Source organism: Emydura macquarii, unplaced genomic scaffold, assembly GCF_026122565.2.
Source record: "Emydura macquarii macquarii isolate MOO-44397 ecotype Brisbane River unplaced genomic scaffold, CSIRO-AGI_Emac_v2 contig_691, whole genome shotgun sequence".
NCBI classification, from domain to species: Eukaryota; Metazoa; Chordata; order Testudines; family Chelidae; genus Emydura; species Emydura macquarii.
In genome coordinates this window covers 4,205,592-4,233,110 of record NW_027130828.1, presented here as the reverse complement: position 1 = coordinate 4,233,110, position 27,519 = coordinate 4,205,592, and the positions used below count along the sequence as shown (strand labels likewise).

At 46.3% G+C, this 27,519-nt stretch overlaps 1 protein-coding gene across 8 annotated transcripts in view; it reads left to right on the top strand.

Moving 5' to 3' along the window:
• Positions 1–27,519, top strand: part of DAB2IP (DAB2 interacting protein) — a 296,740-nt gene that overhangs the window by 209,157 nt on the left and 60,064 nt on the right. For all 8 annotated transcript variants that reach the window (XM_067541764.1, XM_067541769.1, XM_067541763.1 and 5 more), the window contains one exon: positions 19,880–20,033. In XM_067541764.1, the coding sequence (XP_067397865.1) occupies positions 19,880–20,033 (154 nt within the window). The remainder of the gene's footprint in view (positions 1–19,879; positions 20,034–27,519) is intronic.

Sequence of the window (27,519 nt, the reverse complement as noted above, 5' to 3'; positions counted from 1 at the left end):
GAGATTTAGGGGTTGTCTCCCACAAAGGATAGGTTGGGGTGAGACTCCTCCATGCCCGCAGCTGCCCTTCCCCCAGGGCCTGGCCTCGCAGGATAGGTTCAGGGTAGACAGGCTTGTGAAAGAACACAGTATCGTGCTGTACTCTCCAGCCTCTCCAACAATAGCTTTGCAACCCCTTCTCTTCCTGCCAGCTGAAAACCTGACTGTGGGACTGCCCCGTTTCCCCTGGGATCCCAGCCCATGTACGCTTAATACAGTGGATTGGCCTCTGGTGAAGCAGAGGTGAAACAATGCCTCAGGGAAACTCTGCAGCAATTATGGCATAGCCAGAACTGAATCCAGAGGAGGCTAGAGTCCGCAGCTCACTGACTGAATGGTTGGCAGCTGAAATTTGCACAGCTCGATTTTTTGTATTACTATTTTAAATCCAACTGTATCCAACCAGATTCAGGGAAGAGTTCTATCGCATGATACACCTGCAGGTGCAAAAACATCCACACGCTCAACTCCTTTCTGAACACAGCCAAAGTCTTCAGTGTCCTTATCTCTGCCTTGGAGAAAGCTGGGCCAGGGGCCAGTGATCCCTGTCCCTTGCAAGGTCCTTCTCGCCTACATTCTGAACTCCTGAACCATGGCTCACGTTAAGAAAAAAACCTGTATTGTAATGATTGGAAAGTGAGTTGTGTTCTTTTCTCTGCTCTTGCAATATGACACCTCGCTCTGACCTGGCACTTGGGATTCTAAAATGTTTCACCAACATCAGCTAATCCTGTGATATGCAGTGTCACTACCCTCCTCTTACAGAAGGGGAAACAGAGGCATGGAATGGTAAAGTGATATGACCCAGGTTATGGAGAGGTAGGATAAGGACTCCGCATTTCTTCTCAGTCCTTGCTTAATCTGTTAGATCCCAATGCCCTTTCTGCACTTGTTATACAGAGATGTGAATGGAACTCATCCCTCCTGCTTTGGGATCCATCTCAATGATTTCTTTTTCTAAAACATTTAGCACTGATTTCCTTTCCTCCTCTTTTGGATGCATTTCTCTGCAACGTTTCCCTAGTCGTGGCAGCCTATTCCCAGTGGGGCTGCATCGTCTGGACTGGAGGTAGGCTATCCTATCCCTCCTTACTTTGAAGTACATTGATTTAGTCATCTATGAACCCAGTGCAATCTGTGCCTCATTCCTGGGTCTGCAGTCTGACTTTTTCTGTGACTTAGGACCTCTTATCCATAAATTGTGTTCATTAGTCAGACTTTCAGAGGGTAACAGCAGGTGTGAGTTGCGGATAAAGACTGCAGGCGAGCATGACTGGGTCCTTATCCACGTCCCCCTAGCAGGCATGTACAGTAATTTCATTTAAGGCTGTGCCAGGATTTTGACTTTTAAAGAGTTTCTGCGTTTCATAAGTTTTAATACTAATTTTTTAGCTCCAGTGTTGAAAGTAGCTGCCCCTGGACTTGCAGGGAGGTTTCAGAAACGATGCCTTCAGGGTGCTGAATGACACCAGTGTTCCAGTAGTGTGAAATCTCCCATTGTATTTTCTGATTGGGGCATGGAGCAGTGGGGCCTGGAAAACCGAAAACGCTATTCCAGAGCAATTGCCTGGACTCTGAACAACCCTCGCTCCGTCTTCCTTTGAATATTATACAGCGCTCATCTCCCAGGCTAACCTTGATCAGAAGGGAAATCATCCATCAGGAATGGACTGTTAGTGAAAGTCAGTAAGAAAAATGCAGATGTCAGTAAAAAAAAATAGCGAGGTGATTTATAAAAATAGGTTTCCTTTGCCCGTGTGTGTTTCTGGGCTCTGCAGGGACTTTTTAATCAGGATTTATGGTCTTTCGTGTGATGGTTGAAATGTGGTTTCTGTAAAAACTGACATGTATGCCTGCCAATGACCCTGTCTGGATCCAAAAGTCAGACACATGCAGCTTCCAATGGGCAGTTTTGAATATGGAACCTGGATGTTTGTGGAGGTACTCTGGGTCTTGTGTCAGTAAGACATTGAACTGTCAGTGGGAAATTAGTTTTGTCAGTAGGTAGTTGTGGAGGGGGGAGGAAGAGGGGCTTGTTGCTGGCTGGAATGAAAAGGGGCTGTGTCAAACGCTGGCCTGTAAACCATGGAGTTGAATCCAGAAGGCAAAATTAGAGAGCTAAGAGTATTCATCCAATTAAGCACTTTGATTGGCTTAAATGTTTCTTAGTGCTTTATAATCTCCTTTTAACTGCTTAGCATACACTGTCCAGATTATAAGGCACAGAAATGCAACAAACATACTGTATATCACAAGAGCTTTTATGCTGTAGAGTTTGTTAGTGTGAGGAAACCAGGGGACGGGACACACATCTGTCTGTAACCAGAATCTTGCTGTGTAAACTGTATTGAGAATAACAAGCTTAATAGACCCGGATCTGCTCCTTTGAAGGGAAGAGCTTCAGAATTCATACAAGCAGGAGGATTTCCTTTATACCCATAAAAGGCACAAGCAGTCTATCTGGCTATGATGCAGACAGGCAATTGGAAGAAATTAGCTGTATCTACTAATGCTGGCTTTGTGGTGTGCAGGCCTGCATGGAAAAAATGCTGACAGTCCAATAAACCCCTCACCTTTATTTCCCTTTAGAAGGTGGTTCCATTAAAATATAATAATGAAAAAGATCAGAAGTAGGTCTTGGAGAACATAAGCAACATAGTCCCAGCACAAATGTCATGGGGAATAACTGATTGCTTTCCTTTTCTGATGAAAAGGTGTTGCTCGCCTTATATAGCAGCTGATGAGTGGAGCAAATTATTATCTTTTGTAATGGAACCATCATACGTGTCAAATACCGTAACTCTCACATTCCCTTTTATTTATTTATTTTGGTTTTTAAAGATTTTTTGTAGTTTTTTAAGGAACAAAGGAGAGGTGGATATACATTTAATTTCATGGGACAATCTCCAAGTTCAGCTGCTGCCTGTAAAACCCTGGATTTTTCTATAGGCAAATATTTTCATTAGGAAAGATAAACCAGCATAAAATGCTGTTTAGATGCTAATAAGTCCATTTGTATTTGCTATACCCATATCATATGAGTTTCAAAGGCTACCATCAAGTGTTTTAGACTTAAAATTGCTACGCTGGATCCTGCAAATGTTCACTCTGGTGGCTGGAGTCACTGAAGCAATGGTAAGACGCACTGTGCGTGGTAGTACATATTTCATATTTGCAAGTTCAGGCTCTGGATTTGGAAGAAAAAAAAAGATTTACAAAACCTTACAGAAATCAAAATAATGATTAACAAATGAAATCTCAAGGAAAGCAGGTTTCTTGTTTGTTTCAGTTTCCCTTTGTTTGCTGGAAACCAAACACAAGATCTTAGGGCTAGAGCAGAGGTCTTCAGAGTGTGGAGTGCACCCCCCTGGAGGGGTGTGGAAGAACGTTGCGGGGGCTGTGGGGGCCCCTGCCACTCCAGGCCCCCCTGCAGTGCAGCTCTCATTGCTGCAGAGCTGAGTGCAGGGAAGCCCCACCACCCTGCTGCTGCCCCCCAACACCGACTGTGGCTCCACACCCAGCCACAGCTGCGGGGGAGGAGAAGAGGGGGGCACAGAGGGTGTGAACAGGAGTGAGGGGGGGCACGGGGTAAAAAGTTCGGAGACCACTGTGCTGGGGCATGAGCTAGTGCAGTTTCACCGAAAGTGAAACTGCTTGGAAACAGAAAGAAAAACTGACCAGTTGAGTTTCACACTCCGTTTAGAATAAGTGCAGAGAGTCAAGCGGTATCAATCAGAGGTTAAAGATTGTTTAAGATTAAATATTACTTGATTCAGGGCCCGCTTTTCAGAAGTGTTGGACGCCCACCACTCTGCAGCTGAAGTCAGCTGTGTTCGAGTTGCTCAACATCTCTGCAAATCATGCACCTTTTCAATAACACTAGGCAGCGAAATCTTTTTAAAAATCTATTCTTTTTATCTTGCTATTGTTTCTCTAATCTTCAAGGCCTTGGTGTTTTTCTGTGCCCTTCACCTCCGGATTAGCTATCTGAAACTGAATGGGAGATAAAAGTAAAGAAATAAAGCACAATCAAGGTCATTTTGCCATTTGCTGGCGTTTCTCTAACACTGTGACTTTGCATGTGAGGTTCCATAGTGGGCTTCTGGGAGCTTAACCCAGTGGCATCTGCAGGGATGTCTCCTCTTTAACTGGGCTGTGCCAGGCCGCGTGTGGTTTGTTGGTTTATTGTCTGCCAGGCATTGAATATATGTCCTGGGTTGTGAGACCACCAGGTGAGGGGATCAAACAGCTCAACCTCCAACTTTATATCCGACTTGACTAGATTGTGATCAGAGGTCCAGATTAATTAGGTGAGCTGGACTGACGATGACTAGATGTGACTGCTGGTGGGGCCTGAATGGAGGAGCCTCTGCCTGCCCACTCAGTCAGCCAGCTGCACTGGGCAGCACGGGCAGCAATAGAAATGGGTTTCTTTTCCCCCAAACATTGTGTCTTTGAACCAGTCCCATCTCAGCGTTCAGGAGTCAGGGCTGCTTCTCGTCTTAACTCTTCAGATAGAATATAGGACCGAGGTCCCTTTTTCCTCTCTAACTGTCCCTGAGACTTTCAAACCAAAGTCTCAGCTTTGTTCTTCCAAATCAAACTAAAAACCAGGGGGCAAAATCCTCCCTCCAACTGTGCTGTTGTAGAGCGCTGTCTGATTTCAGTGGGATTGGAACCGCATTTCTGGTCAGAAATTAGCCTAAAGCCAATAGCACATGCTCCTGAAGCAACCCTACAATAATACATGCTCGTGTGTAGAGCTTTTCATCAGTGGAGCTCAAAAGCGCTGTACAAAAAAAGAGCAGTATCATTATCCCCATTTTATAGATGGGGAAGCTGAGGCACACAGAGGGAAAGTGACTTGCCCAAGATCACCATGCAGATCAGAGGCGAGGTGGGAATAGAACCCAGTTCTCTTGGGTCCCAGCTCAGTGCTCTGGACATGAGGTCACAGCACCTGCCTTAACACACAAGTGTGTTTCACCCAACAAACTTGAAAAACTCTCCAGTCTCTGCAGCCTAGAACTCATGAGCCAACCTTATAACTGCAGCTTAATGCATCTGACCCCAATACTTGTGATCAGCCCTGCTGTGACGGGTACACAGCCTGAGCCCTCAATAAAAACCATTCTGCACAGCCCTGCAGACATTGGGAATCATACTGAATAGCGTGGGATTGGTTGAGCTCTTTAAAAAGTTGATTGTGTTTTTCCTGGCTTCCGACAAGATTTAGTCTGAGCTCTTGAAAGGGACTGGAACTGACCTGAGTAACCTGCCTCTTCCATGCTTTAACCACTCAGGTCAGGTGGTTCCTATCTGAATGGATGGAGTCATCATAAAGCCCAGACATCACAGCAATAAAGAATGAATGACCTCTGGTTCTAATGGCCAGAGAGAAAAGTAAACCTGGCAGCAGCCGGAAAGGTTGCTTCACAGCTGGCGAGTGGGAATGGTTTGGCCTGGCATCCTCCCTGCCTCATCGACTTTAGCAAACACCGATTAACCCAAGCTCATTTTTGGAACAGAGAAGAGAAAGTCCCCCTGGGTCTCAGAGGAGCTGGGATTCTGTGTAATCATGGGCTGTGGGACAATACCTGTTAATTGTGAGCAAAGGCAGAATTTCAGTGCTAATAGCCAGCCAAAGAGATTATTTGACCCACTGAGTGTCCAACGGGGTACGCTGACTCTTCTGCTACAATGGGCACTTCTAGACAATAAGAGGACTGGTGGGTGACTGATAGACGTCTTTATGTAGCTGAATGGTGAAACTGCTACGGAGGGTGGAGTTTATTTAGCAGCAGCAATAACAATAATAGCTGCCAAAGTATTTTACAACTGCAACGAAGGGAGGTATGATAGAGGTCTGTGAAATCATGACTGGTGTGGAAAAAGTAAATAAGGAAGTGTTATTCACTCCTTCACATAACAGGAAAAACTGGGTGTTACCAAATGAAATTAATTGACAGCAGGTTTAAAATGAACAAAAGGAAGTATTTCTTCACACAACGCACAAGTCAACCTGTGGAACTCCTTGCCAGAGGATGTTGTGAAGGCCAAGACTATAACAGGGCCGGATCCTGGGCTGGTGTGAATCAGCAGAACTTCAGTGGACCCATGTTGATTTACACCATCTGGGGATCTGCTCCGTCTCAATGAATCGTAACAATAAGCGATGCACCCGGCGTGACTGGCATCCGGCTGTTGCCCAGGCCAGAAGCATATGCTTGCTCAGATCTGCCCTCCGGGTCGTCCTAGATGAGTGCACCGGGGGGATGATTCTCGTGCTGGCCTGCCAATGCAGCCTGGATGCTCGCTGCCTGTCTCTGCTGGCCAGAGTCACTGTGACTCTCCCTTCACGGCAGGGGCCTAGGGGTGTTCCAAAGTTCAGGTCTTGTATTTTAGCGCCATGCCAAAATGATAAGATGTTAGTAAAACTGTAACTTGACCTTAGTGTTGTGCTGCGGCATGGGAGATAAGGAGCAGACGGAACTTAGGAGCGCGAGGCCCTGGCTCTCCCATACCAACCGTCGCACTTTATTGCGGCTTTATGAGAGCGAACCGGTTGGATGCGGGCTCCCTTTGGAGCAGTTTCGTTACGTTATTCAGGCGCTCTGCAGAGAGCCTTTCTTCCGAGCGGGAGCGACTTCACAGGCTCAAACCAGCGCTTAGCGCTCTCCTCTGAGGAACCTAGTGCTGCTGCTCAGGGAACGATTGATTGGAGCTGCCTTTCTGTTCTTTATGGCTACCCCAAAAATGTATCAAAACCTGGGAAGAAAGCTGACGCTGGCGCCCTCCTTTCTAGGCGCTATCAAAGCCAGATCGAGGGCTCCAAGCCTGCCTCTGTGTGCCCCAGCTGCTTGCAAAGGGTGAGAATGCTGCCGAGTGCCCTGCGGGAGGCCAGACCCCTGAATCCTTCTAGCGCCCGAGCGTGGTGTGCAGACTGCAAGAAGAAACAGGCCTCCCGTTTGTCTGGTTAGCAGTGTGACATAAACTGACAGGAGGTGTTCTGCCGAGCGTGCTGCTTGCTGCTGCACGGCTGGTGCCTGAGTCCCCAGGACAGGGGAGAGGGTCCGTTTACTCTGGAAGGAAGGAATGGTCTCTGAGAATTTATTAGCAGCAAAGACTGAAGGACGACAGGCCTCTTTTGCGGGAGACCAACATTAATGCTTTGTCCTTCACTAGTGTCTTTCGCCAATGATCTCAAAGCCTGTAGCGCACCTTAATTAAAGCTTGCAGCATCCTTCTGAGGTGGGGAGGGCACGTCCCCCCTTTTACAGAAGTGGAAACGGAGGGACATCAATGACTTGCCTGATGCCACCCAATGAGTTAGTGGCAGAGCGGGGGGCAAAGACCAGGAGTCCTGATTCCCAGGCCACGGCTGTCACTATCAGATAGCTAGCTTCCTTTTTCAGAAGAATGAACCCAGTTTCTTTGTTGCTGTGGGAGGAGAAATCTGGTGACCTGGCTCCTGGGTCATTGGGGAGGGAAGGAGAAGGACCTGCTGCAGGGGAAGTGAAGCTGTGTCCTTTCTCTGAGATCTGCCAGCTTTCAGCCTGCTTTCTGGAAGTGCAAAGTATTCATTATTATCAACCCTCATCTTGGCTCTCAGATGCCCTTCTAAAGCTGAGTAGCAAGCATGGCTGGATGCTAGGGTCGTCCCCTGATCCAGGGATTTATGGTTTGCTGCAGACATGGACTGTAGCCTTTGAAAGGTGGGAATGGAAACAGCCATAAATAACACTCAGGGGCAGTGCCATGTGATGGGTTTTCGTTTAGTTTAGTCTCACTTTGTTCTCGATGAGTAATGGAGGGATCTGAACAGGCCGCTGTGACATCTGCGGGTCTGGCTGTGGAAATGTGTTGGTGTGGCTGTAGCGGGATGATGGTAATCAGGGTGTTGTACCAAACTATGTAGCCTCTCTCCCCTTTTCTTTGCCCTCTTTCCTCTCCTGAGGAATTTATTTTCTGTAGTGCCTGAATTTTGCAGCTTTAGATACATAATTGAAAAGGCGTGGGAATGGCTACTCCCATCTCTTCCCAGTCTGAAGGGAACCGAGAAGTACTGTGTATTTCAGGAGTGTGCCTGTTCTTTTCTAACCCCGAGCCTGGCTCACAGAATCGAGAGAGCCAGAGAGCCAACCAAAGCACGCACCTGAGAGTCGCCTTCTGCAGGCTAACGTTCTGCTGATTCTGTGCATTAGGTGGACACGGCAGATTCTGATCTTGTCATGCTGAAGTGGGCTTGGTTGCCACTGCAGACACCAGTCTTAGCTAACTTGGCTGCATGCATTCCCTAGAGTCGGAAGATACTGGGCAGCCTCCTCCTCTTGGGGAGTCTGCTGGATTTTCCCCCTTCTAATGTATATTTTATTATGAACAGGAGCTTTCAAAGTGAAAATAAAGGGACATTGTCAGGGAGGAATAGACACTGCATAGCTTTTGCAAAAGTAAAGGATCTTCCAGAATCAGTCATAAATAGAGGTTTATTGTAAAGACATTCATCACCGGAATCCTTTCCCTGGGTGTGGTGAATCCAAACACCACAGCAGTGGTGTGGCTGTAGATGACAAGGTGGTGACTTGGTGGTAGGATGTTAGAAATACTTACAACAGGGAGATCAGATAGAGTGCATGCTGAGGCGAAAGTCCCTGGGCCAGTTTCACTGTCTAGGCTGCATATGAGCAGCAAACGAAGAGCATAAATGGCAGGAAGCAAATTAGGTTTCTAAGCTAGTTTTCAGTGGTAATAATCCAAAGTGATGTTAGCACTTCCGTGCGGAGAATGTATTTTTCAAACAGCTGATTATGTTGCAACACAGCCTTAGTTTTCTCTGGCCTTTTGAGACTCCTCTGGGAAAGTGTCTGTGATTATTCTGAAGATGTTTAATTGTCACAGTGCTGTCTCTAACTTACAGGCGCCTCATTTCAGAGGGCAGGTATGTGGCCGGTATGTCTCTTGGTTGGCTGCATTATTTTCCTGGGAAGCTAATGTGAGAGGAGAAGGGGAGGGACATAAATGACTTGCCTAATGCCACCCAATGAGTTAGTGTCAGAGCGGGAGGCAGAGGCTCTCGCTCTGTATGTGCTTTTCAACCAAGGCTAACTGCCGAAATAGGTGCCCTGGATCCTGCAGCCCTCTCTGGCTTGCGCAGGGAGATTGAATGCTTGGTAAGAAATCTGAGCCAGCAGGGTCAGGCAGAAACTGATGCAGAGGCTCCATTGGTGTTACAATCCCCACCCCTGGCCTTGTTCGCATTCACTTCCAGAGCTGCAGGAGCTTCCTGGGTACTGTTGTTCAAACGCTTTCCTTGATTCAAACCGAATGCAGCAGAGCATGGTGAAAGTTAGGCCATTTCCCAGCTGTTTAATTACTTCCCATGGAGGATAAGGGAGCTGCCTTCTCCGGAGTGTGTTAGTGTATTTTGTGTGTCTCAGATGCCTGGGCTCTGCACAGCGGGCTAGGCCAGCGTCGGGTGCTCACCAGTAGCTGTGCTAATGCTGACATTTATGGTGATTGTAGCTCTCCTACCCAGCTACAGAACAGCCAATCGGGCAGCACCAGGAGCTGAGCTGAAGCTTGGACTGCTTTTGCATATCCAGTTCAGCTCTGCCAGTGGAAGGGATAGGACAAGACGGGGGGACAGAAGAAACCCTCCATAAAGTGTGGCTGGGACGGGGGAGCCAGGGCAGAGTTAAGAAGAGTTGTAAATCTGGCCCTTTGGGTAAGGAATTGAGAGACTCCTCTGCTCGTGTGCGCAGGTGTTTGTGCATACACGCTGGGGGGAGTGTGAGAGCAATCCTTTGCTGGGAAGGGTGTCAGTGTATAATGGGCTGGGGAAGGGAAGCTTTTACTTTTCTGTGCACTGAACATGAAATGATGGAGAGAGCTGCAGAAAGCTGGTCCTCCCGCAGGAGTCTGCACAGATCTGAGCAGTCAGCAGCTGTGAGAGGGAAGGGCGTCTCAGAACAAGGAGTAGCTAAAGATTTAGGGTTGGTTCTTGCAAACTGCCAAGTGTCCTTCATTCCCCTTCTGAGCTCAGCCCCTGGCAGGATGGGCTCCCGGTCCGGCTGGGAAGCAGCTGTTTGTGAAGCAACCTGTGCGAGTGATTTCTTGACGCCCACTGGAAATGTATTGGTTTGTCACAAAGTGAGATATTGGAGTTAGCAGCAGCTTAACCTTTCGTTCATTCAGAAATACCCAGGCTGAGGAAGGAAACATCCAAGATTGTTAATTAGCACGTCACTGTCCGAGTGAAATGCCGGGTTACTGATGGGCTGTGTCATGCACTAGCACCGAAGGTACATCCTGGGGATGGACTGTACATGGCAAGAGCTGGAAGTGGGGATGGAGCAGGTAATAGCATCCCCACCCAGTATGACACCACTGCCTTTGTTGACGTTGTTTGAGCACACCTGCAATTTGCTTGTAGTCAGTTTCTCCCCAGAGAGTTGCTAATTTTTAGAAGAGTCCCAGCTGGGCTGCCCACCTTTGTGACAGGGTTTATTATTATTTTTAGAACATCATCGTTGTCTTCAGCAACCAGCCACGATCTGGCGTCTGGAGCTGACACCGTAGTGTTACAGGGAAGTGCGGCATGCCAGCTTCCTCTCCTCCTGGGCAATCCGGGAAGATCCCAGCTTGCTTTTTCTGCCTCATCCAACTGCTGCTGCCTCTTGAATCAAATTGCAGCAAAATGATGTTAGTGAATAAGGGGGAGATTTTTAGCAAAGTCTTCACCGTGAGGGGCAACTTCTGACCCTCGTGAGCAGCTGGGGAGACGGGCTTGCCTGTCCAAGGTCCTGTCCCCATCGCCTCCGTACCAGGCAGGCAATGCAATGAAATATCCGAAGTCTGTGGGGTTGCTTCTGCTTTCCCCCCAGCTTGACGCCTGGGTATTTGCACTGACTTCACTGGAATTTGTCCTGACCATTCTGGGGTCAGTGTGATCAGACTTTGCCATGTGAGACTGGTTAGTTCTTCACGACGTGCTGTGCTTTAAACTCTGAAGAATGGTGCACCTGATTCTTCTCAGTTGTACACAGGATAACACCATTAACTTTGCTGGAGATAGTCCTGATTTACACTGGTGTGAGAAGAGAATGAGGCATGGGGTTCTATACATCGTTGTTGGGATATTGCCAGTCTCAAAGTCCTGTATTGTCAAGAAAGCCGTTGATTTCCCTAGGTTGCTGATAACATTTTAGATTACTGAAACGGAATGATGTTTTTTTAATTCCCTTTTCTTCCTCTCTCTCTCTATGTACTTTCTTTGCCTTTTGCAATTTCTCTCACCTTGCACAGTGCAAATAAATCAAGTTAGCTTCTCTGCTGTTTATAATGAGTTTCGCTTTCAGGTTCTCGCTGCCAGTCCTTGCAAGGGAATATTTTGTTAAGCAAATAAACAGCCATTCCCGGGGAATTTAGAAGATTAAAAAAATAGGGCCCCATTGCAGTCAGGTTTTGAGAAGCTTTGTTTGTACAAAATCAAAATTTGGAGCCTGATTTGAATGGATAGAGTGCCTCTGGTTGTAATTAGACCCTGTTGGTTAAAATTGAGAATTGCCTCAAAATGAGGGCAGGACCCATTACATGTAATTGTGTGTCCATTGGGGTAGCACGGGAATGGTGCTGCCTTTCACCAGGGGGCTGCCAACAGAAAGCAGTTTCTAAACTAAGCTGACGATGGTGAACATGTAGAAATAATAGTTCCCATTTATGTAGCATCATTCAGCCCAAAGGAAGGAGCCCAAAGTCCTTCATAATTTCTCTGCACGCAGCACTGCTGAAATGCAGCCACTTCTGCGGTGGAGGGTATCAACGGCTGGTGTCTGGAAGAGGGAGGAGGGAGATTTGAACCAAGGATACTAGGAAATCAAGGAATAATTTGTTATTTTAGCATGAGCAACATGCCCAGCACAGTGAGACTAGGGAGATGAAGTAGATAAGAGCTTAGGGCACGGGCAGGAGGTGAACAGAACAGGCGAGAAGTCGTGTGACTTCACACACAAGGCATCGATAAATCCAGGATAAGGCTGATTGGGAGAGTATAAGGTACAGGCAGGTGCACACGCACGTGCTACCGGATGGAATCGCATTGTGTGGCTGACTGTTAGCTGATGCCCCATGCAGAGGACGTAAGTCATGATACTACTACAGATAAAGGAGATTCTCCATTAGCTTACATTGCAGGGGGGTCTGTGTTTGTGGAGTAGGAGACCCTAACTTCATTCCTGCTGCCGCTGGAATGTCCCATGCCAAGCCATTCAAAGAGGACAATGTTTGGTTTATTCTCTTGTCTTCTGATGCAAGTTAATTCCACGGAGTGCTCCACTTTGCTCTCAGTCATAACAGACATTCCCTAATGCCCCGGCAGGAAGCAGCAGATCCAGTCTGCGCAGCAGATCTCTTCCTGGCTTCTCTGCTCCTCTTACACGTGCAGGACGCCCCACAGGAGTAGAGTGCACGTAGGGGATGGTAGAACAGCCGTGAAGTGATTTGGAATTGATGTAATGAATTTTCCCTGTACTGTATTTGCCAGTTACCTGACCAGGAAGTGAGCCACTGAGTAAAATCCGGGGGAACCAGATGGCTCCAGGCATTGATAAAGGATTGTAGAACCTCTCACCTCCAGGTCACCAGATGAAACCTAGGCCCCAGCAGGTTGATAACCAAAAAACATGACTGTTGGGTGGCCTGTGTGAACTGAGTGTCTCAGCCTCACTCTGTGTCCAACACTGCAACTGGTGTCAAAGTGGAACCTTCATCTTAGAAATCACACCTCTCTCTGAACATTTCTTACCTGCTGCTGTTCCAACGGACATTGAAGAGCAGAATTGGAAGATATTAGAGAAGCCATCTTCTTCTTCTTCTTCATTTGTTTACTTAGTGCATTTGACAACACTTTGTGGCTAGTCCCCTCTAGCTATAGTCCGTCTGTTTCCCCTGTTGTGTGCTTTCGGCAACAGGGGGGAGAGAAACATTTTAAAACCAGAAAAATTATAATTGTAAACACACAAAAATCAGCACGTGCAGCTCGAAACGAAAACTGCTTTGGTTGTAAGTGGATGTTGCCCCTGTAAGAGGTTGTCGACATGTGGAAGATATTCCAGAATAAGGTAGGGTGTGAATTGAAAGCAGATTAACTAGAATGGAATAACTTCATGTGGATACTCAGATTCCTCAATAAAAGTGTCACGCACAGAGCTAGTCCGGAATGACTCCAGGTGTGGACAAGCCCCGAACACTATCCTTGTTTGGAGCCTCAGCAGAGGGGCCACGTTCCAGAGTTGAGCACAGAGACTAGCTCCGCTGATGGTCCCTCCAGTTTACAACTGAGGTGCTTCAGCAGGACATTAACCTGGTAGGCCTAGATTCACCTCATGACCTGGAAGTGAAAGGCTCCATATCCCATTACCAGTCCCAGCACATCTCCTGGTCTGATGAGCTGTCCTGAGGATAGTTGACCCTGCAGGGTCCCAGAGCTCTGGCTCAAACCCAAGCTCAAATGTCTACATAGCAATTTTTCAGCCCCCGCAAGCCCAAGTCAGCTGACCCAGGCCGGCTGTGGATTTTTTATCCCCGTGTAGAAATACCCTGTGTCCACCAAGGACCACTATGCTTGGTGTGCCGCTGCAGTCTAATAACGTTCAGCATCCCTAATTCTGGCTGTTTATTAAAGAGTCGTGCCAGGAGGGTTAGAATCTCTTAATGCTGAAATGTTCCATTACGGTTTTTTTTAAGAAAAGCAATGCTTTCTCACTGCTCGTGGGTAGTAAACATTTTTCTTTAATAACTAGATTTTGACTGCCTCTCTGTTGGATCCTCCAGGACAATGCCAGAAGGGGTAACGCTGTTATTTCTCTTTAAAGCTGATGTGATATTTTATGATATTCCCCCCCTCCCCCCTTCTCTTTAAACTGAACCTTGGAGACACAGAAGGGGATTAAAATAAGGCACGTGGCAAAACAAACCCAATGTGCTGTTTGGGGAGACAGTTCCTCCAATGAGAAGTCTCTGACCCAGTGGATTTATCTGCTGCACTTATAAAAGCCTAGCAACCTAATGTGATTTGCTCATGTAAGCCAAGACGGGAGCCGGAATACATAGTGTGTTATTAAAGAAAGAAATTGGCTTTGTGCGCATGCTATATTTTACAGTGTGACTGGGGAGATGGATTTGAAGGAAACACTTCCCCAGTCCTGGAAGTGTGTATATACAGCAAGTGAACACTATCTGAACCGCTTGGTTAGGTGGCTGGGACCTATCAGGGTCTCAGATAGATTCTGAAAATGAGGAAGGCTCATGACAGATGCTCTGGTCATTCATGGGAAGCTCTGACAAGAAGTCTGTACCTGTTTTGCACAGCTATTCATAGATTCCAGACCCACAGGTCCCCACTGTGATCATCTAGTCTGACCTCCTGTATAACACAGGCCATAGAACTTCCCCCACATAATTCCCAGAGCGTCACTTTTACAGAAACATCCAATCTTGATTTAAAAATTACCAGTGATGAAGAATCCACCTTGACCTTTTGTAAATTGTTCCAATCGTTAATTACCTTCACTGTTGAAAACTTACACCCTGTTTCCAGTTTAAATTTGTCTAGCTTCAACTTCCAGCCACTGGACTGTGTTGTGCCTTTCTCTGCTAGCTTGACAGGCCCATTATTAAATGAGTGCGCCCCATGTAGATACCTATAGACTGTAATCAAGGCACCCCTTAACCTTTTTGTTCAACTAGTAGATTGAGTTCTTCCACTCTATCACTAGAGTTAAGCTAGATAGATTTGAAGAACTCAATCACTATAAAGCATGTTTTCTAATCTGTATTCATTCTCATGCCTCTTCCCTGAACGTACTCTTATTTATCAACATCCTTCTTGAATTGTGGACATCAGAACTGGAAGCAGGATTCCAGCAGCAGTCGCACCAGTGCCAAATACAGAGGTAAAATAACCTCTGTATTCCTACTCCAGATTCCCTGTTTATGCATCCCAGGATCACATTCGCTCTTTTGGCCACAGTGTTGCACTGGGCACTCATGTTCAACTGATTATCCGCCATGAACCCCAAATGTTTTTCATAGTCACTGCTTCGCAGTGTAGAGTCCCCCATTCTGTAAGTATGGCTTATATTCTTTGTTCCTAGATGTGGACGTTTGCATTTAGCGGTATTAAAACACACATTGTTTGCTTGCACCCAGTGTACCCAGCAATCACACTGCTTTGAATCAGTGACCTTGGCCTCTTTGTTATTTACCCCTCCCCCAGTTGTGGTATCATCTGCAAACTTTATCAGTGATGACTTTTTGTTTTCCTCCAGGTCATTGATACAAATGTTAAATAGTGTAGGACCAAGAACCGATCCCTGAGGGACCCCATTGGAAACAAACCTGCTCTGTAACGATTCCCCATTTACAGTTACATTTTGAGACCTATCGGTTAGCCAGTTTTTAATCCACTTAATGAGCGCCGTGTTCATTTTATATCATTCTGATTTTTTAATCAAAATGTCCTGCAGCACCAATTCCAACGCCTTAGAGAAGTCTTTACCTCAACAATGTTACCGTTATCAACCAAACGTGTAATCTCATCAGCACAAGATATCAGTTAGCAGGACAGGATCTATTTTAGGTAAACCCATGTTGATTGGCATTAATTACATTACCCTCCTTTAATTCTTTATAAATGAAGTCTAATGTCAGCCACTCCATTATCTTGCCTGGGAGCAGTGTCAGGGTGACAGGTCTATAATTACCCAGGTCAAACCATTTACCCTTTTGAAGTATTGGCGCAACATGAGCTTTCTTGCCGTCTCCTGGAACTTCCCCGGTGATCCAAGACTGATTGAAAATCAGCATTAACGGTCCAGCCAGCTCCTCTGCCAGCTCTTTTCAAACCATTTACAAATATTGGAGGAGTGTTCGGAATATCTCTCTTTGCATTTGTGCCTCCAAACTGGCAGCAGTGTTGTATGATCACACGCCTCTGAAGAGACGACTTTGCTCCTCCATCTCCTCCCCAAAGCCATCACCACAAGTGGTTCCTCTGCAGGGAGCTGGAGACAGAACTGGACCTTTAGACTAGAGGTTGGTCCCTCCTCAGCACATTGGTAGAGCGGTAAGTGGGGAAAGCTCACACAGATGCTACCCCTGTTCACCAGTTCTCTGATTAGGGTGGCCTTCACACTGCATCATTGTTAAGCCAGCACTTTTCACCACCACGAAGTCAGAATAATTATTTTGGCCTCAAACTGCCACCCCTCCCCAGTTAGAGCGGGCTCAGCCCGAGCCTTCCAGATCTCTTGTATTTTTGTGTGTTAGCTACAAAAACATTCTACTTTTCAGCTGCTTCCTCTTTAATGTGCATGTTGCTGGCTTTTATTTTCTCTCTCCCAAATGGCCAGGACAGCAGAGTTATCATTTCAGTAAGAATAATGGTGCCCGCTCTGCAGTGAGTCAGCCAAGCAGTTCAGGGCATTAGCGGGGATTTTTTATTACTGTTCATACAAAAGGGAAGCCTGCACAACCATGGACACTAGACAGGGAGTTACAAACATCTTCCAGTGAATGGATCCCTGCAGCAAGTGTCATGTCACCTACTAAGGACGTGAAATATTTTCCTTCTTTAGAAGTGAGTATTAAAATGAAAGGGTACTATGCCCTTTCCAGACATCCAGTGTATATCCGCATTCTCCAAAGCATTCATTGCTTGTAGCAGCCAGTCTGGCCAATGCCAAGTTTCAAAGGCTTAGCGGGTAGCATGGGGTGCAGCTTTTATTGATTTTTAATTGTGTGTGACTTTGGTACTGGTGAATGGTGTCAGACTGCAGGGAAAATCCTGCACAAAGTGGTGTTTTTGCCTGTCCTGGAGGGGTTGCCCCTAATGGTGAGGTTTCTCATGGTCTCTCCTGTTAGGTTGCCAGCAAGGAGTACTGATTAGCGACAACTCTGCTGGTAGCTTTTGTGTTGTGCACATCAGGCTACTTGGAGTGGGGCTGAGGCCCAGCCTGTTCATTTCACACAGGCCGTGATCACACAGACATCTGGTGAAAAGTGTCAGTGGCTACCAACTCAGGCTGGGTTATATCAGCTGCCCAGGCATTGAGGACTTTGTGTGCTACCAAGTCCCTGAGTAATCTGATTCCCCCTGCCACTTTTATTTTTAGGAAAAATCGCAGTTTCTTAATGTGTGACTCTGGGTAAACAGACTATGGGTATAAAACGAAAGCTATTGAATTTGGTAATGACATAACATAGGCATTTTATAGTGTCTTTCATTGCTTCAATATTTTTAAATGATATTCTTATGCAAACCACTGTTAAATAACGGTGTAACGTGGAAAATTCTCCCCTGTCAAGTTCCCTGCAGTGCACTCGTGCACGTCCGTGCACATGCCCACACCTGTAACTTCTGACTCATTGTGTTGCAATGTTTGCTAAACTGGGAGAACAGCAATACAAATTCAAGGCTCGATAATGTGTATCTACACACATGCAATATATCTTTAATGAATTCTACGTTCATATTGCCAGTATATTAGCCATTGGCTAATGGTTTGTGCTATCAGCTCTGCAGCTTCCAGATATTTCTCTCTGCGGCACTAGCAGCCGGGGTTAACTACATCTATCTATCCACACTAGAGTTACTTTGCTGTATCATTCGGAGAATAAGGGTGTGGGCCCCTTCCCTCTGAAAATAGTATTAAATTGCTGCCAAGTATGGGGAAATGACAGTGGGACTTTGCTCAGTTCCTAAAGATCAATTGTACTAGCAATACTGCTCCAGGGTGAGTGAACAGTTTAGAGGATTGCTAATGGGATTTACCGCCTTTTGTTTCTAAATCGCTGGTTCTGAGCCAGCCCAAATCAGTAATGGCCAAAGATTATTAGCTTTTGCGGGCTGCTAGGTGTCCTGTAAGAAATGTGTTTGATGGTCTTCTTAGTGCAGTTCCCAATGGACACGTTATTAGACACCACCACAATTGTCTTGGCTGTCAGCCTCAGTAGAGAGCACCAAGGACTGAATGGCCCGTGGAGATCGAGCTGTCTATTAACCCACAGACAGCGTCCCTCCCCATTGCTTACTGCGGGCCATGCTGCATTGGTCCTTCAGAAAAATAGCGATCTTCACCTTATTCGGCTGTCGCTCCGGCACTTTTAACTGGACAAACTAGACAGAGTCTGAACCTTTATCACCTCAGGGCCAGTTCATGGAATGAACCTTTATGGATAAACTCACAAAGTACCTGCTGTATCTGTGGCGCTACAGTTGGCTGTTTTCTAGTTTCAATTTGGCGTCTCTAACGTGGATGACATTTCTTAGTGTGTTTCTGTGAGCTTTGTTCCTGAGAATGGCAAAACTCAATACACACAGAGGAAGCGATCTGAAACAATCCATATGAGCTGCATCATGCTGGGTGTACAGGACAGTGTGACAAATAACGGCTAAAATTCCTTCTTGGTGCAGAACCTAGCCCTCTGAAGCAGCCTAAATGCTGTCCGCTACAGACAGACAGACACTCCCAGCTTCTCTGAGAGACACTGAGACTGTTGCCATGATTCTAAAGGTCAAAGTTATTAGAGACAGTTTCTCAGATCTGGCCTCAGTAGAAGTGTTTTATATTGTGCAGACTGGAGATAAAGGGATCATTTCATTTACTCTTATGTTTCTTTTCCTGCTGCCCTTCTGTATTTTTTTATTTTTCCTGCGAACCCTCATTTTTCCCCATGCCCTTTGATTCCTCATTAACAGTTACGTGCACCATCATCTGTACTGCCCCTTGCTGAAAATGGTGCATTGCTCACCATCTGCAGATTTTCCTGCTGCTAAATGCTGCCAGTGGGACTCCTGGGCATTTAGATCAGTCTACGGCCATCGGGTCCTGTGTTCCACACTGTCTCCTTGTGGGGTGTGTCTGTAACAGTCAGAGTGCACACATCCGTTTGCATGATAAGTACGGTTGCAAAGTGCTAATCCAGCCACTGGCTCTGCCCGTGATAGGAATTTGTTCTTTTCTTGCAAATGAAGGGGGAGGTGCAGGGCTGTAGCTCTGGGTACCTGGGGTGTGGTGTGCTTCCCATGTGCTAGTGTTCTCCCTGCAGAGCTCCACCCGCAGCGCTGTATTCTGGAATGGGAGAGCCAATCTGAATAAAATCCAAACCATTTGGGGCCTTGAAGAAAGCACCATTAATTTTGTTTTCTATCCAGTTTTGTACCTCTTTCACCTTTCAGCTGTGCCTGGTGGCTCTGAAATAACATGAGATGAAACCTCATGCTAGGGGGGATCTCCCATCCAAGTACTGACCAGACCTAGACCTATTTAAATCTGGAATCCCTGCTACAATAAAGCATATGGTAGTAGAGTGTCAGTCCATAGAGACACCAGGGGAGCATGGCACGTGTACTGTACGCTCTGGTTAGTGTGTTAAACCCGTACTGGTGACTGTTTTGTCCTGCAGTGCCAATCTACCAAACTGACTTCATCTAACTGTGAGGGCTGAATTTGCAAAGTCCTAAGCAACAGGGATTGTGTACCTGCAAAAATACATAGACACCTTTGCAGGGAAAATGTGCTCCTGCTGCACTTCCTTCTCCGACAGCACTTGAGTGAAATAAACAAACATTTTATTTTAAACCTCTTCATAATGCAGCTTCTTTACCAAATTACAAAGGGAACTGTAGAGCAGTTCCCAGCGTGCCAGGCCCTCAATTATCTCATGCAAAAAATTCCCAGTCATTTTGTAGATGTTATGAAGAGAATGACTTGGAACAGATGGACCTGATCAGCTCTCTGTGGAGAAGAGAATCCACTCATGTCGTTTTGTTCTTCCCTAGATCCCATCTAATGCCGAGGCTGAAAGAATCACGCTCCCACGAGTCTTTGCTCAGTCCCAGTAGCGCTGTTGAGGCTCTGGATCTCAGTATGGAGGAAGAAGTGGTCATCAAGCCAGTGCACAGTAGCATTCTGGGGCAGGACTATTGTTTTGAGGTAAGAGGCTTTCATGACCATCCTGCCGTATGGTGTTGGAACATATCTGTTTGGTGAGTAGGGTGGGGAAATCTTCTTGCCTTTAAAACATCTCTGTTCGGAACTGTTGTTTATTGGAGCAATATCGAATGGAGACTGTTGTTTCACTGGGAGTTTGTATGTATGTTATATACAAAAGTTCTGTTGGGAAAAATATACCAATAAAATAAGAGCTATGACCCCATTTTACAGTAGTAGCAGGACCTGCTGCGTGGATAGCTACCCAGCAGTCCCAAACAGGGTCCGTGCCCTGATAGATAGAATTTACGTCCTTATTATTCAGAAACAACAGGCTTCTGTTTCTTGAGTAAAAGGAAGATCTCTGTGAGCTGGAGTATTATTAGGTGTTATATACTCCTAGAGGGCTATAGCTAAGAGAGGGCAACGTAATTACTGGTACTTGAACAGGTTTCCATCTTGTAGAGGACAGTGGTGTGCACACAGGTCAGCATATGACTCAATAATGCAACATGTTGTCATTGGGGAACTGTGAGGTGGTAAAGTAAGTCCAGAGGCTCCCTACTCGTGGCCATGCAGCCCTGCCTCACCCCACCCCAGAAAGAGCAGAGGAGGAGTCCTCCAAGCAGCCTAGAGTGGCTGCAAGAGAAGCAGCCAATCAGAGGGGCTGCTGGAGCAGCCAATCAGGGACCAGAAGGTCCGTTTAAAAGGGAGCAGCAGAGAAAGACCAGTCGGTTGTTGCCTGAGGCTGGAAGAGGGAAGACCAGGTTCCTGGCTGGCTGGCTGGAAGATCAGCAGGACGAGGGACAGCTCAGTTTAGGCAGGAATAAGCCCAGTGAAGACCGCTGAAGACCAGGGGAGCAAAGACGGAGCTCTAGCTGGCTGCAGGGCCAAGCAAGGACTGAGCTCAGAGCCTAGCTAGACCAAGTGAGAGTACCATGATGGGCCCTGTTGATCTGGTTAGAGATTGAGCCCAGAGAGGGATGCCAAAAAGGACAGACCAATTGAGGGGACCACAGTGGGCCCCTGTTGGACTGTTACAAGAGGGCAGCATTTCCAGGGATGAAGCCTTGGCGGGAGGCCAAGACTGTGTAGCTTGGAAGGGGTTTTTTATGTTGGTTCCATCTACAGACTGTGTGTGACTCGGCTGGAGGGCTGAGTCACTGAAGACTGCCGAAGAAACCATCAGCCCCGGGGGGGGGGGGGGGGGAGTGTTTGCGAGAGGTGGGTGAGCTCACACCCGACCAGAAGGGGTACCCAAGAGGGGGTGCCACCCCATTCCAAAGCAGAGATCAAAGGTTCACATTGGCCGAAAGGGGTCCTCGTGAGAGGCAGGGGCTGACCCCGTTACAGAAACCCTTTATCCTGTGGTGCAGAAGGCAGTACATTGCTGTGTACCATAGCAACTGGTACAGGACAGGGAAGCCATCCCCTTCCAGCAAGAGGGTTGTCATCACTGCTGCTACTCTGAAGAAACAGCACCATATTTTATTCAGGGGTGGAAGGGAAGACAATGGCATACAGCCATACTTGGCTCATGCCTTTAGGGTATGTCTGCACTGCTATCAGAGATGCGAGTGCAGCTCGGGCAGGCAGACCTGCACTAGTTTTAACCCAACTAGCTCGCTAAAAGTAGCTGTGAAGACACGGCGGTGCAGGCTTCACCTGTCTCTTCTGATACATACTCCTGTTGCTAACCTGTGCTGAAGCCTGCGCTGCCACGTCTTCACTGCTGTACTTAGCAAGCTAGCTAGCTTCAAGCTAGCGCAGAGATGCCTACCCCAGCCATAATCACCCCTCCAACTGAATGGAGACATCCCCTGCGTGTACAGTGATGGGGACAGGGAAGTGTTCCCTTGGCCGATTGTGCTAGATGAAGACAACCTGGTGTTTATTGATGGAGAACCAGCAGCTGAGATTGGATTTAGTTTTCTTCATTGTTGAAATTAGCAGCAAGTTGAAATTTAAAAACAATTTCTTAAAATGTAAAGGGGCAAAATAGAAAATTCTTTTAAAAAGAAGATTATCCCCAAACCTAAGACCTAAAACAGGAAGAAGGCATACATTTTCCAGTGTGATTTGCTCTCTGGAGAATTGAGCGAATGCGGCAGGTCAGGAGGCGAACAGTTTTGTAAATTATACGGCCTCTATTACATTCCACTCAAGAAAGATAAAACGAAGCTAGATGGAAAATAGATGTGACATCCATAATATAAGAGTTGTTTGCCAGTTCTGCTCAGCACATAAGAGCAGAGCAAGGGATGTGAACAGTACCCGTAGAAAGTTGAGTGAGAGGGGAATTATACAAATCATGCACTTGTAAGGGGGAAGAGCATTTTATTTTTAAGTGAGTTTGATCAGAAAACGTATACAGAAAAACAGAATGTTAATGGCTATTTAGAAAATTCTGTGGAGTAAAGAATGCCAGAGAACAAAAAGGATGTTGTTTTGTAACTGATGGGTACTCATCAGCCAGCCTCCATAGGGAAATGCTTAAGGTGAAAGCTAAATGCTGTGTTGTGTTACTGCACTGGTCTAATGTCTCTGGAGACACTGGTTCAACTACTGACTTCAGAAGTGAAAGGAGTTTGCAGGTCTCATCTTAATCCCTCATGGACATTAGTCTGCCTCTCAAAATCATTGCACCACTGTGTGTGATTACAGTGGATAGAATTAGTGCAGGGCAGAATGGATGAACCCTCAGTGGCAAGGACTGGAATAACGGGGGGTGCTGTCAGAACTGAGGTGCTCTGCAGATCCATTCATTCATCAAGCCGCTAAATTCCCACACTTATCTGAAAAGAGAAGAACAACAATGGATGTTTGTTTCACTGCCAGCGTGAAAACTGGAAAACGAAACCGTACGTGTGGCCCTCCTCTTTTGCACTTGAATGTTGCCTTGAGTTATTTTGTTCCTGAGGCACAGATTTTGTTTGTTATTGGAAAGACAGAGTCCCCGAATGTCCCCCCGGATAAATCTTAGTCCCTAAAGAACCTCCCTTTAGGCTCTGAGCCTCACTACTGCTGGTGTTCTGTTACGTGGAGGCGCAGGTACGATTTAGCAAAGGATGTTGGCCTTGCTGACTGAGAGCTTGACAAAGGCCAGTAAAAGCTGCAATGGTTTCCATGGCGTTTTGGAAGCTGGGGTTCAAGTCTGCAGGCAGCAGAGAGAAAAACGGAAGATGGCTGAGATAGTGATTGAAAGACACGACTCTGGTCTGCACGTGGGAATACTGAAGAGGAAACGGTGAACTGACGTCCCAGAAAACAAACTCAGCGCAAGAAATGACAAGGTAGAAGGGGCTGCCAAAGTCAGCGACAAGGGAACCAAGACATCTGCTGTATGGTGGATCCTGACGGTGCTGCAGTTGATAATGCTGAGCTGTTGCTACGCTGTGGGGACGTGGGGGAGCTGATCCCTGGAGATTCAAGTCAGGAAAGAGCCAATTTTGTTCCCTTGGAATGAGGAGGTGAATGTTGATGCTGATAGGTAAATGCCCATCTGACGCCATTCAGAGGATTCCTCTTAATTATCCTCTCCTTGCAGAGTTGTGCTTGGGGGTGGACAGAGCTTCTGCTGCCAGCCAGCTGGTGTCTGTTAGTTCTCACTCAGGAATGGTTGTGGTTGAATTGCCCGGTAATGCTCCAGAACATCTCATGTGGGGCTCTTGCCAACATGGTGCATGGCAGCTTTTCCAGAAGCTGACTGCAGTCCAAGCTGCCTGGCAGGCGTGACATGGGACGCAGCACGCGACAGCCCTCGAACACCCAGGAGCAGCAGCGAGTGTGTGGTTCAGAAGATCAAAACAGCAGGATTCAACACAGCTGCAGATGGAGTTACACTGGAGGATTAAGGATGGAGAAGAGAACTGGCAGCGTAGCCAAACTGAGCAGAAACCAAAACGTGCCAGGGCCATCTGCAGTGGAAAACCCCAGCTGATTTGATTTGAAGCAGCTGACTGTTTAAAGGTGTGGTTCATTATTTCTCTGTTAGTCGTACTGTCATTTGTTGAGACATTATGTGACTGATTGCCCAGCTATATTCACCTGCAGTGGGGCAAATTCAGATCCGGTGTAAGCAGATACATGCCCATTGAAGTCAGTAGAAATTCACCTACTTCCACTAGGTCTGAGTTTGGCTCACTGTGCCGTAGGATTTCCTGTCTATTTGTTCCTGTGGAACTTTCCCATCGTTCTGAATCTTGTCCTACTGCAGAATGCGGGGATCAGTATTTATTTATTTGTTGGTTTTTTAAATTTTTATCCTTCCAAATAACTTATTGAGCATCTAATTTTTCTCTATCCTAAACAAACGGGAGAATGGTTTCCCAGCCAATATAATGATCTAGTTCCGTTAGGGTCTCATGAAGGAGACTGGAAGTCAGGGCTCCTGGAACCTATTCCTGGCTCTGCCATTTGAGAAGGTTAGTGATTAGAATCAGGAGTGGGAATCAGGACTCTGATTCTATTTCCTGTCTCTGCTGCTGACTCATTGCAGGCCAAATGCTGTTCCCAGCACACAGGCTCAGTATCCGGGCCATGTGCTAGAAATTCCTTCAGGGGCTAGGAGGGAAGATGTGAAGCAGCAAAACAACAACACTCCTTGATTGCTATTGTAGCCTCAGAGCTGCAGTTTGCTTCTACAGGTCCAACCTTCTTGTCCAACTTCACCCTCAACCTGCACGAGGCGGTGTCAGCTGGACAGGCATAGTCGCAGTTATATCAGCCCTATTTCTAGCACTCAGACTACCTTCCAGCCTCCCTCCATACCAACCAGAGTGCATTTCTTACTGTCTGTGTGGTACCAATAGAACTGCAAAATTATCAATTGTTGTTACACAAAGATGAGCCAATTTCAAAAGCACCTTATGCAATCCAGTGCTGTTTTTCAGAATATAGCGAAATTTACAAGACAGTAGAGGAACCATCCTTTCAGGGAATGGGGATAACCAGTGCAATTAAGTTAAATTTTAGAAATTAACAAGTACTAATTGAGTTTATCCATGACAATTAATACCGGTTTAGCAAATCTAAAAATCCTGAAGTGATCAAAATACTCTTTATGGAGATCATTAATAGTACATGAAGATCCTTTATATCACATGACCTGTAGGTCGCAGGTCGAAGTCAAGACATTCTTGCAAATCTGGGGAAAATTGCCTTTCCAGGCACAAACGGTGGGCATGACCTTCAACTCCTAATGGCCAGGAGAGTTTCTGGTCAGACACATGCAGAATGCCGCAGTTAAGTAGAATTGCTATGAGCAGAAACCTTAGAATGTAACTTTTGAATAATTATCCAGTGATCCATTGAGTTGGAATTCAATAGCATATTTCTTTGTTGAATTAATGCCAACATATTTATCAATGTGTAGTTATAAAATATAGTAGATGCACATCTTATTAAATATCTGGTAAACAACAAACAAGTGACATGTAATTAACAGACATTAAGGTAGAACAAGGGCTAATGTCTCCTCTCATTTACATGGGAGTAAATCCTATTTGTTTCAGTGGGAGCTATCTACCTCACAGAGCAGAATTGTCCCTAAAGAGAATTTCAGCCAACAGCAATCCAAAAATTTCTGCTCCTGCAAGGATTAAGTAGTGCAGCCCCACAGAAGGTTGTGTCTGCTGATGGTGAATCTGGCCCTCATGTATTAACTTTTAACCAGTCACGTGGGGCTGAATTCTATGGTCCTTGATCATAATTCCACAGAATTTAAATGGGAGTTTTGCTTCATTTAGAATTGCAAAATTTGGCCCCTGACAATTGCCATTAAATGACATGGTCATAGCATTAGAGTAGAGGTTCTCTGTCCTCCAGATGTGAGTGTAGGGCACATTACCTGGTGATTACTTTGGATCTTCCAAAGTCTGATTATTAGGGTAAAAAGAGAAGAGACCCTTAAATTCTCCCACATTTTTGGATTCCTATCTGAACTGAAGTTCTGCATGTTCAAAATTCACCCCTCTATAACAGTGACTGAGCAATCTGTAGGGGCATTTGATGCTATGTTCTTTAGAATTGTTAAGTAACTGAGTAATTAACAGGTTCTTCCTTGATCTTTGCGCCTGTAACTCAGTGTTAGCCATACTTCATGTGCAAAAGTGATGTAGTGTTGCACACACTTTCTGTTTTTAGGTAAAGTTGCCATTCTAGTGCGGTGGCTAGACTGACCCAGATTGTAACTACAGAGTCTCTTCTATGAAAATGGTCAAGATATTCTGACAAGCGCAGCAAAAATGCCATAGCAGGAAGAGAAGGAATTAGGCTCATGCAGGATGGATAAAGCGGCCCAGATTCATTTCAGGGAAACCATGAGGAATGTAGCAGCCGTATAAGAGCATATAGGAGTCAGATGCGTGGCGACATAGTGGAACGGGTCTGCTCTGAGCCATTAGCAGTGATGGAGCAGCTCATGAAGTAGAAGCTCCCCTGAAATGTACTGGGATATCAAGAGGTGGAAGGTCTATTTTGTATCCCCTCGGTGAAGGCAACATCAGGGGGTCTTCTCTGTTGTCCCATGTGGAAAATGCTAGAGAGGCACATGAAGCCTCTGTTCAAAGAAAACGTGTTAACATCAGCCATGAGGTTGGCTATTGAGAAACCATGGCCTGATGCTGAGTGCACTGAAGGAACAGATTCAGCTTTGTGGAGGATATATGATGCAAAAGAAGATCGCATCTCCTGAAAACGGCGAATCCACTCTGCCATATGGGAAAACAAACGCCACTGAGGCAAAGGATGGAAATTCGAGGAACCCTGCAGCGAGGGAGCAGAGGAAATAATACTCCCAAGGGGACTGATCTGAAGTGTGAATAAGATACCTTCAGTCTGCAAACAAGGACGTTCATAAAGACTATTATTGGATGTTGACCGATGCAATGAATGCAAAGAAGGTCAAAGCCGCCGAATGAAGTTTTTATGAATAATACAGAATTCCTAATGCCAAATCATAGTCTATGAATTTGCCAGTAGGGTTTCAAGGAGAGAGCTGTTTGCAGAATACAGTTTTCATAGGCGCAATATATTTTAGAGCTGCAGTTAGCTGGGTAGAAGCTGCTTAGGGATCTTATTGGCCTTCGTAGACCCCGGCACAGTAATTAATGCTGAGACAACTCAGTGACATGAATAGGAAAGGGCTGGCACCTGAGGACTCTTGCTAAGTATTGTGTCCCTCCTGTCCCTGGCCATCAGGCAGCACATGCCTGAATTTCTGTGCGATGTGGGGGAAAGCCTCCTGGAGGCTAGGGAGCACTGTGGAAATGTCACTGACCTGAATCCAATGTCATGGTGAAGAGCGAGGGCTCAGAAATGCTGTTAAACTATTTCTTTCCTAGCACAGCTGCTGCAGGCCAGTAGGATGTGAGAGGTCAAGGGAAGGCCCAGTGATACTGCGGCCTGCCACCTGCAGGTGGTTTGAGTTGGGGACTCCAGCTCGGTCCTTAGCCGGTGCCAGGAGCAGGGGAATGCCCAGCGAAGGAAG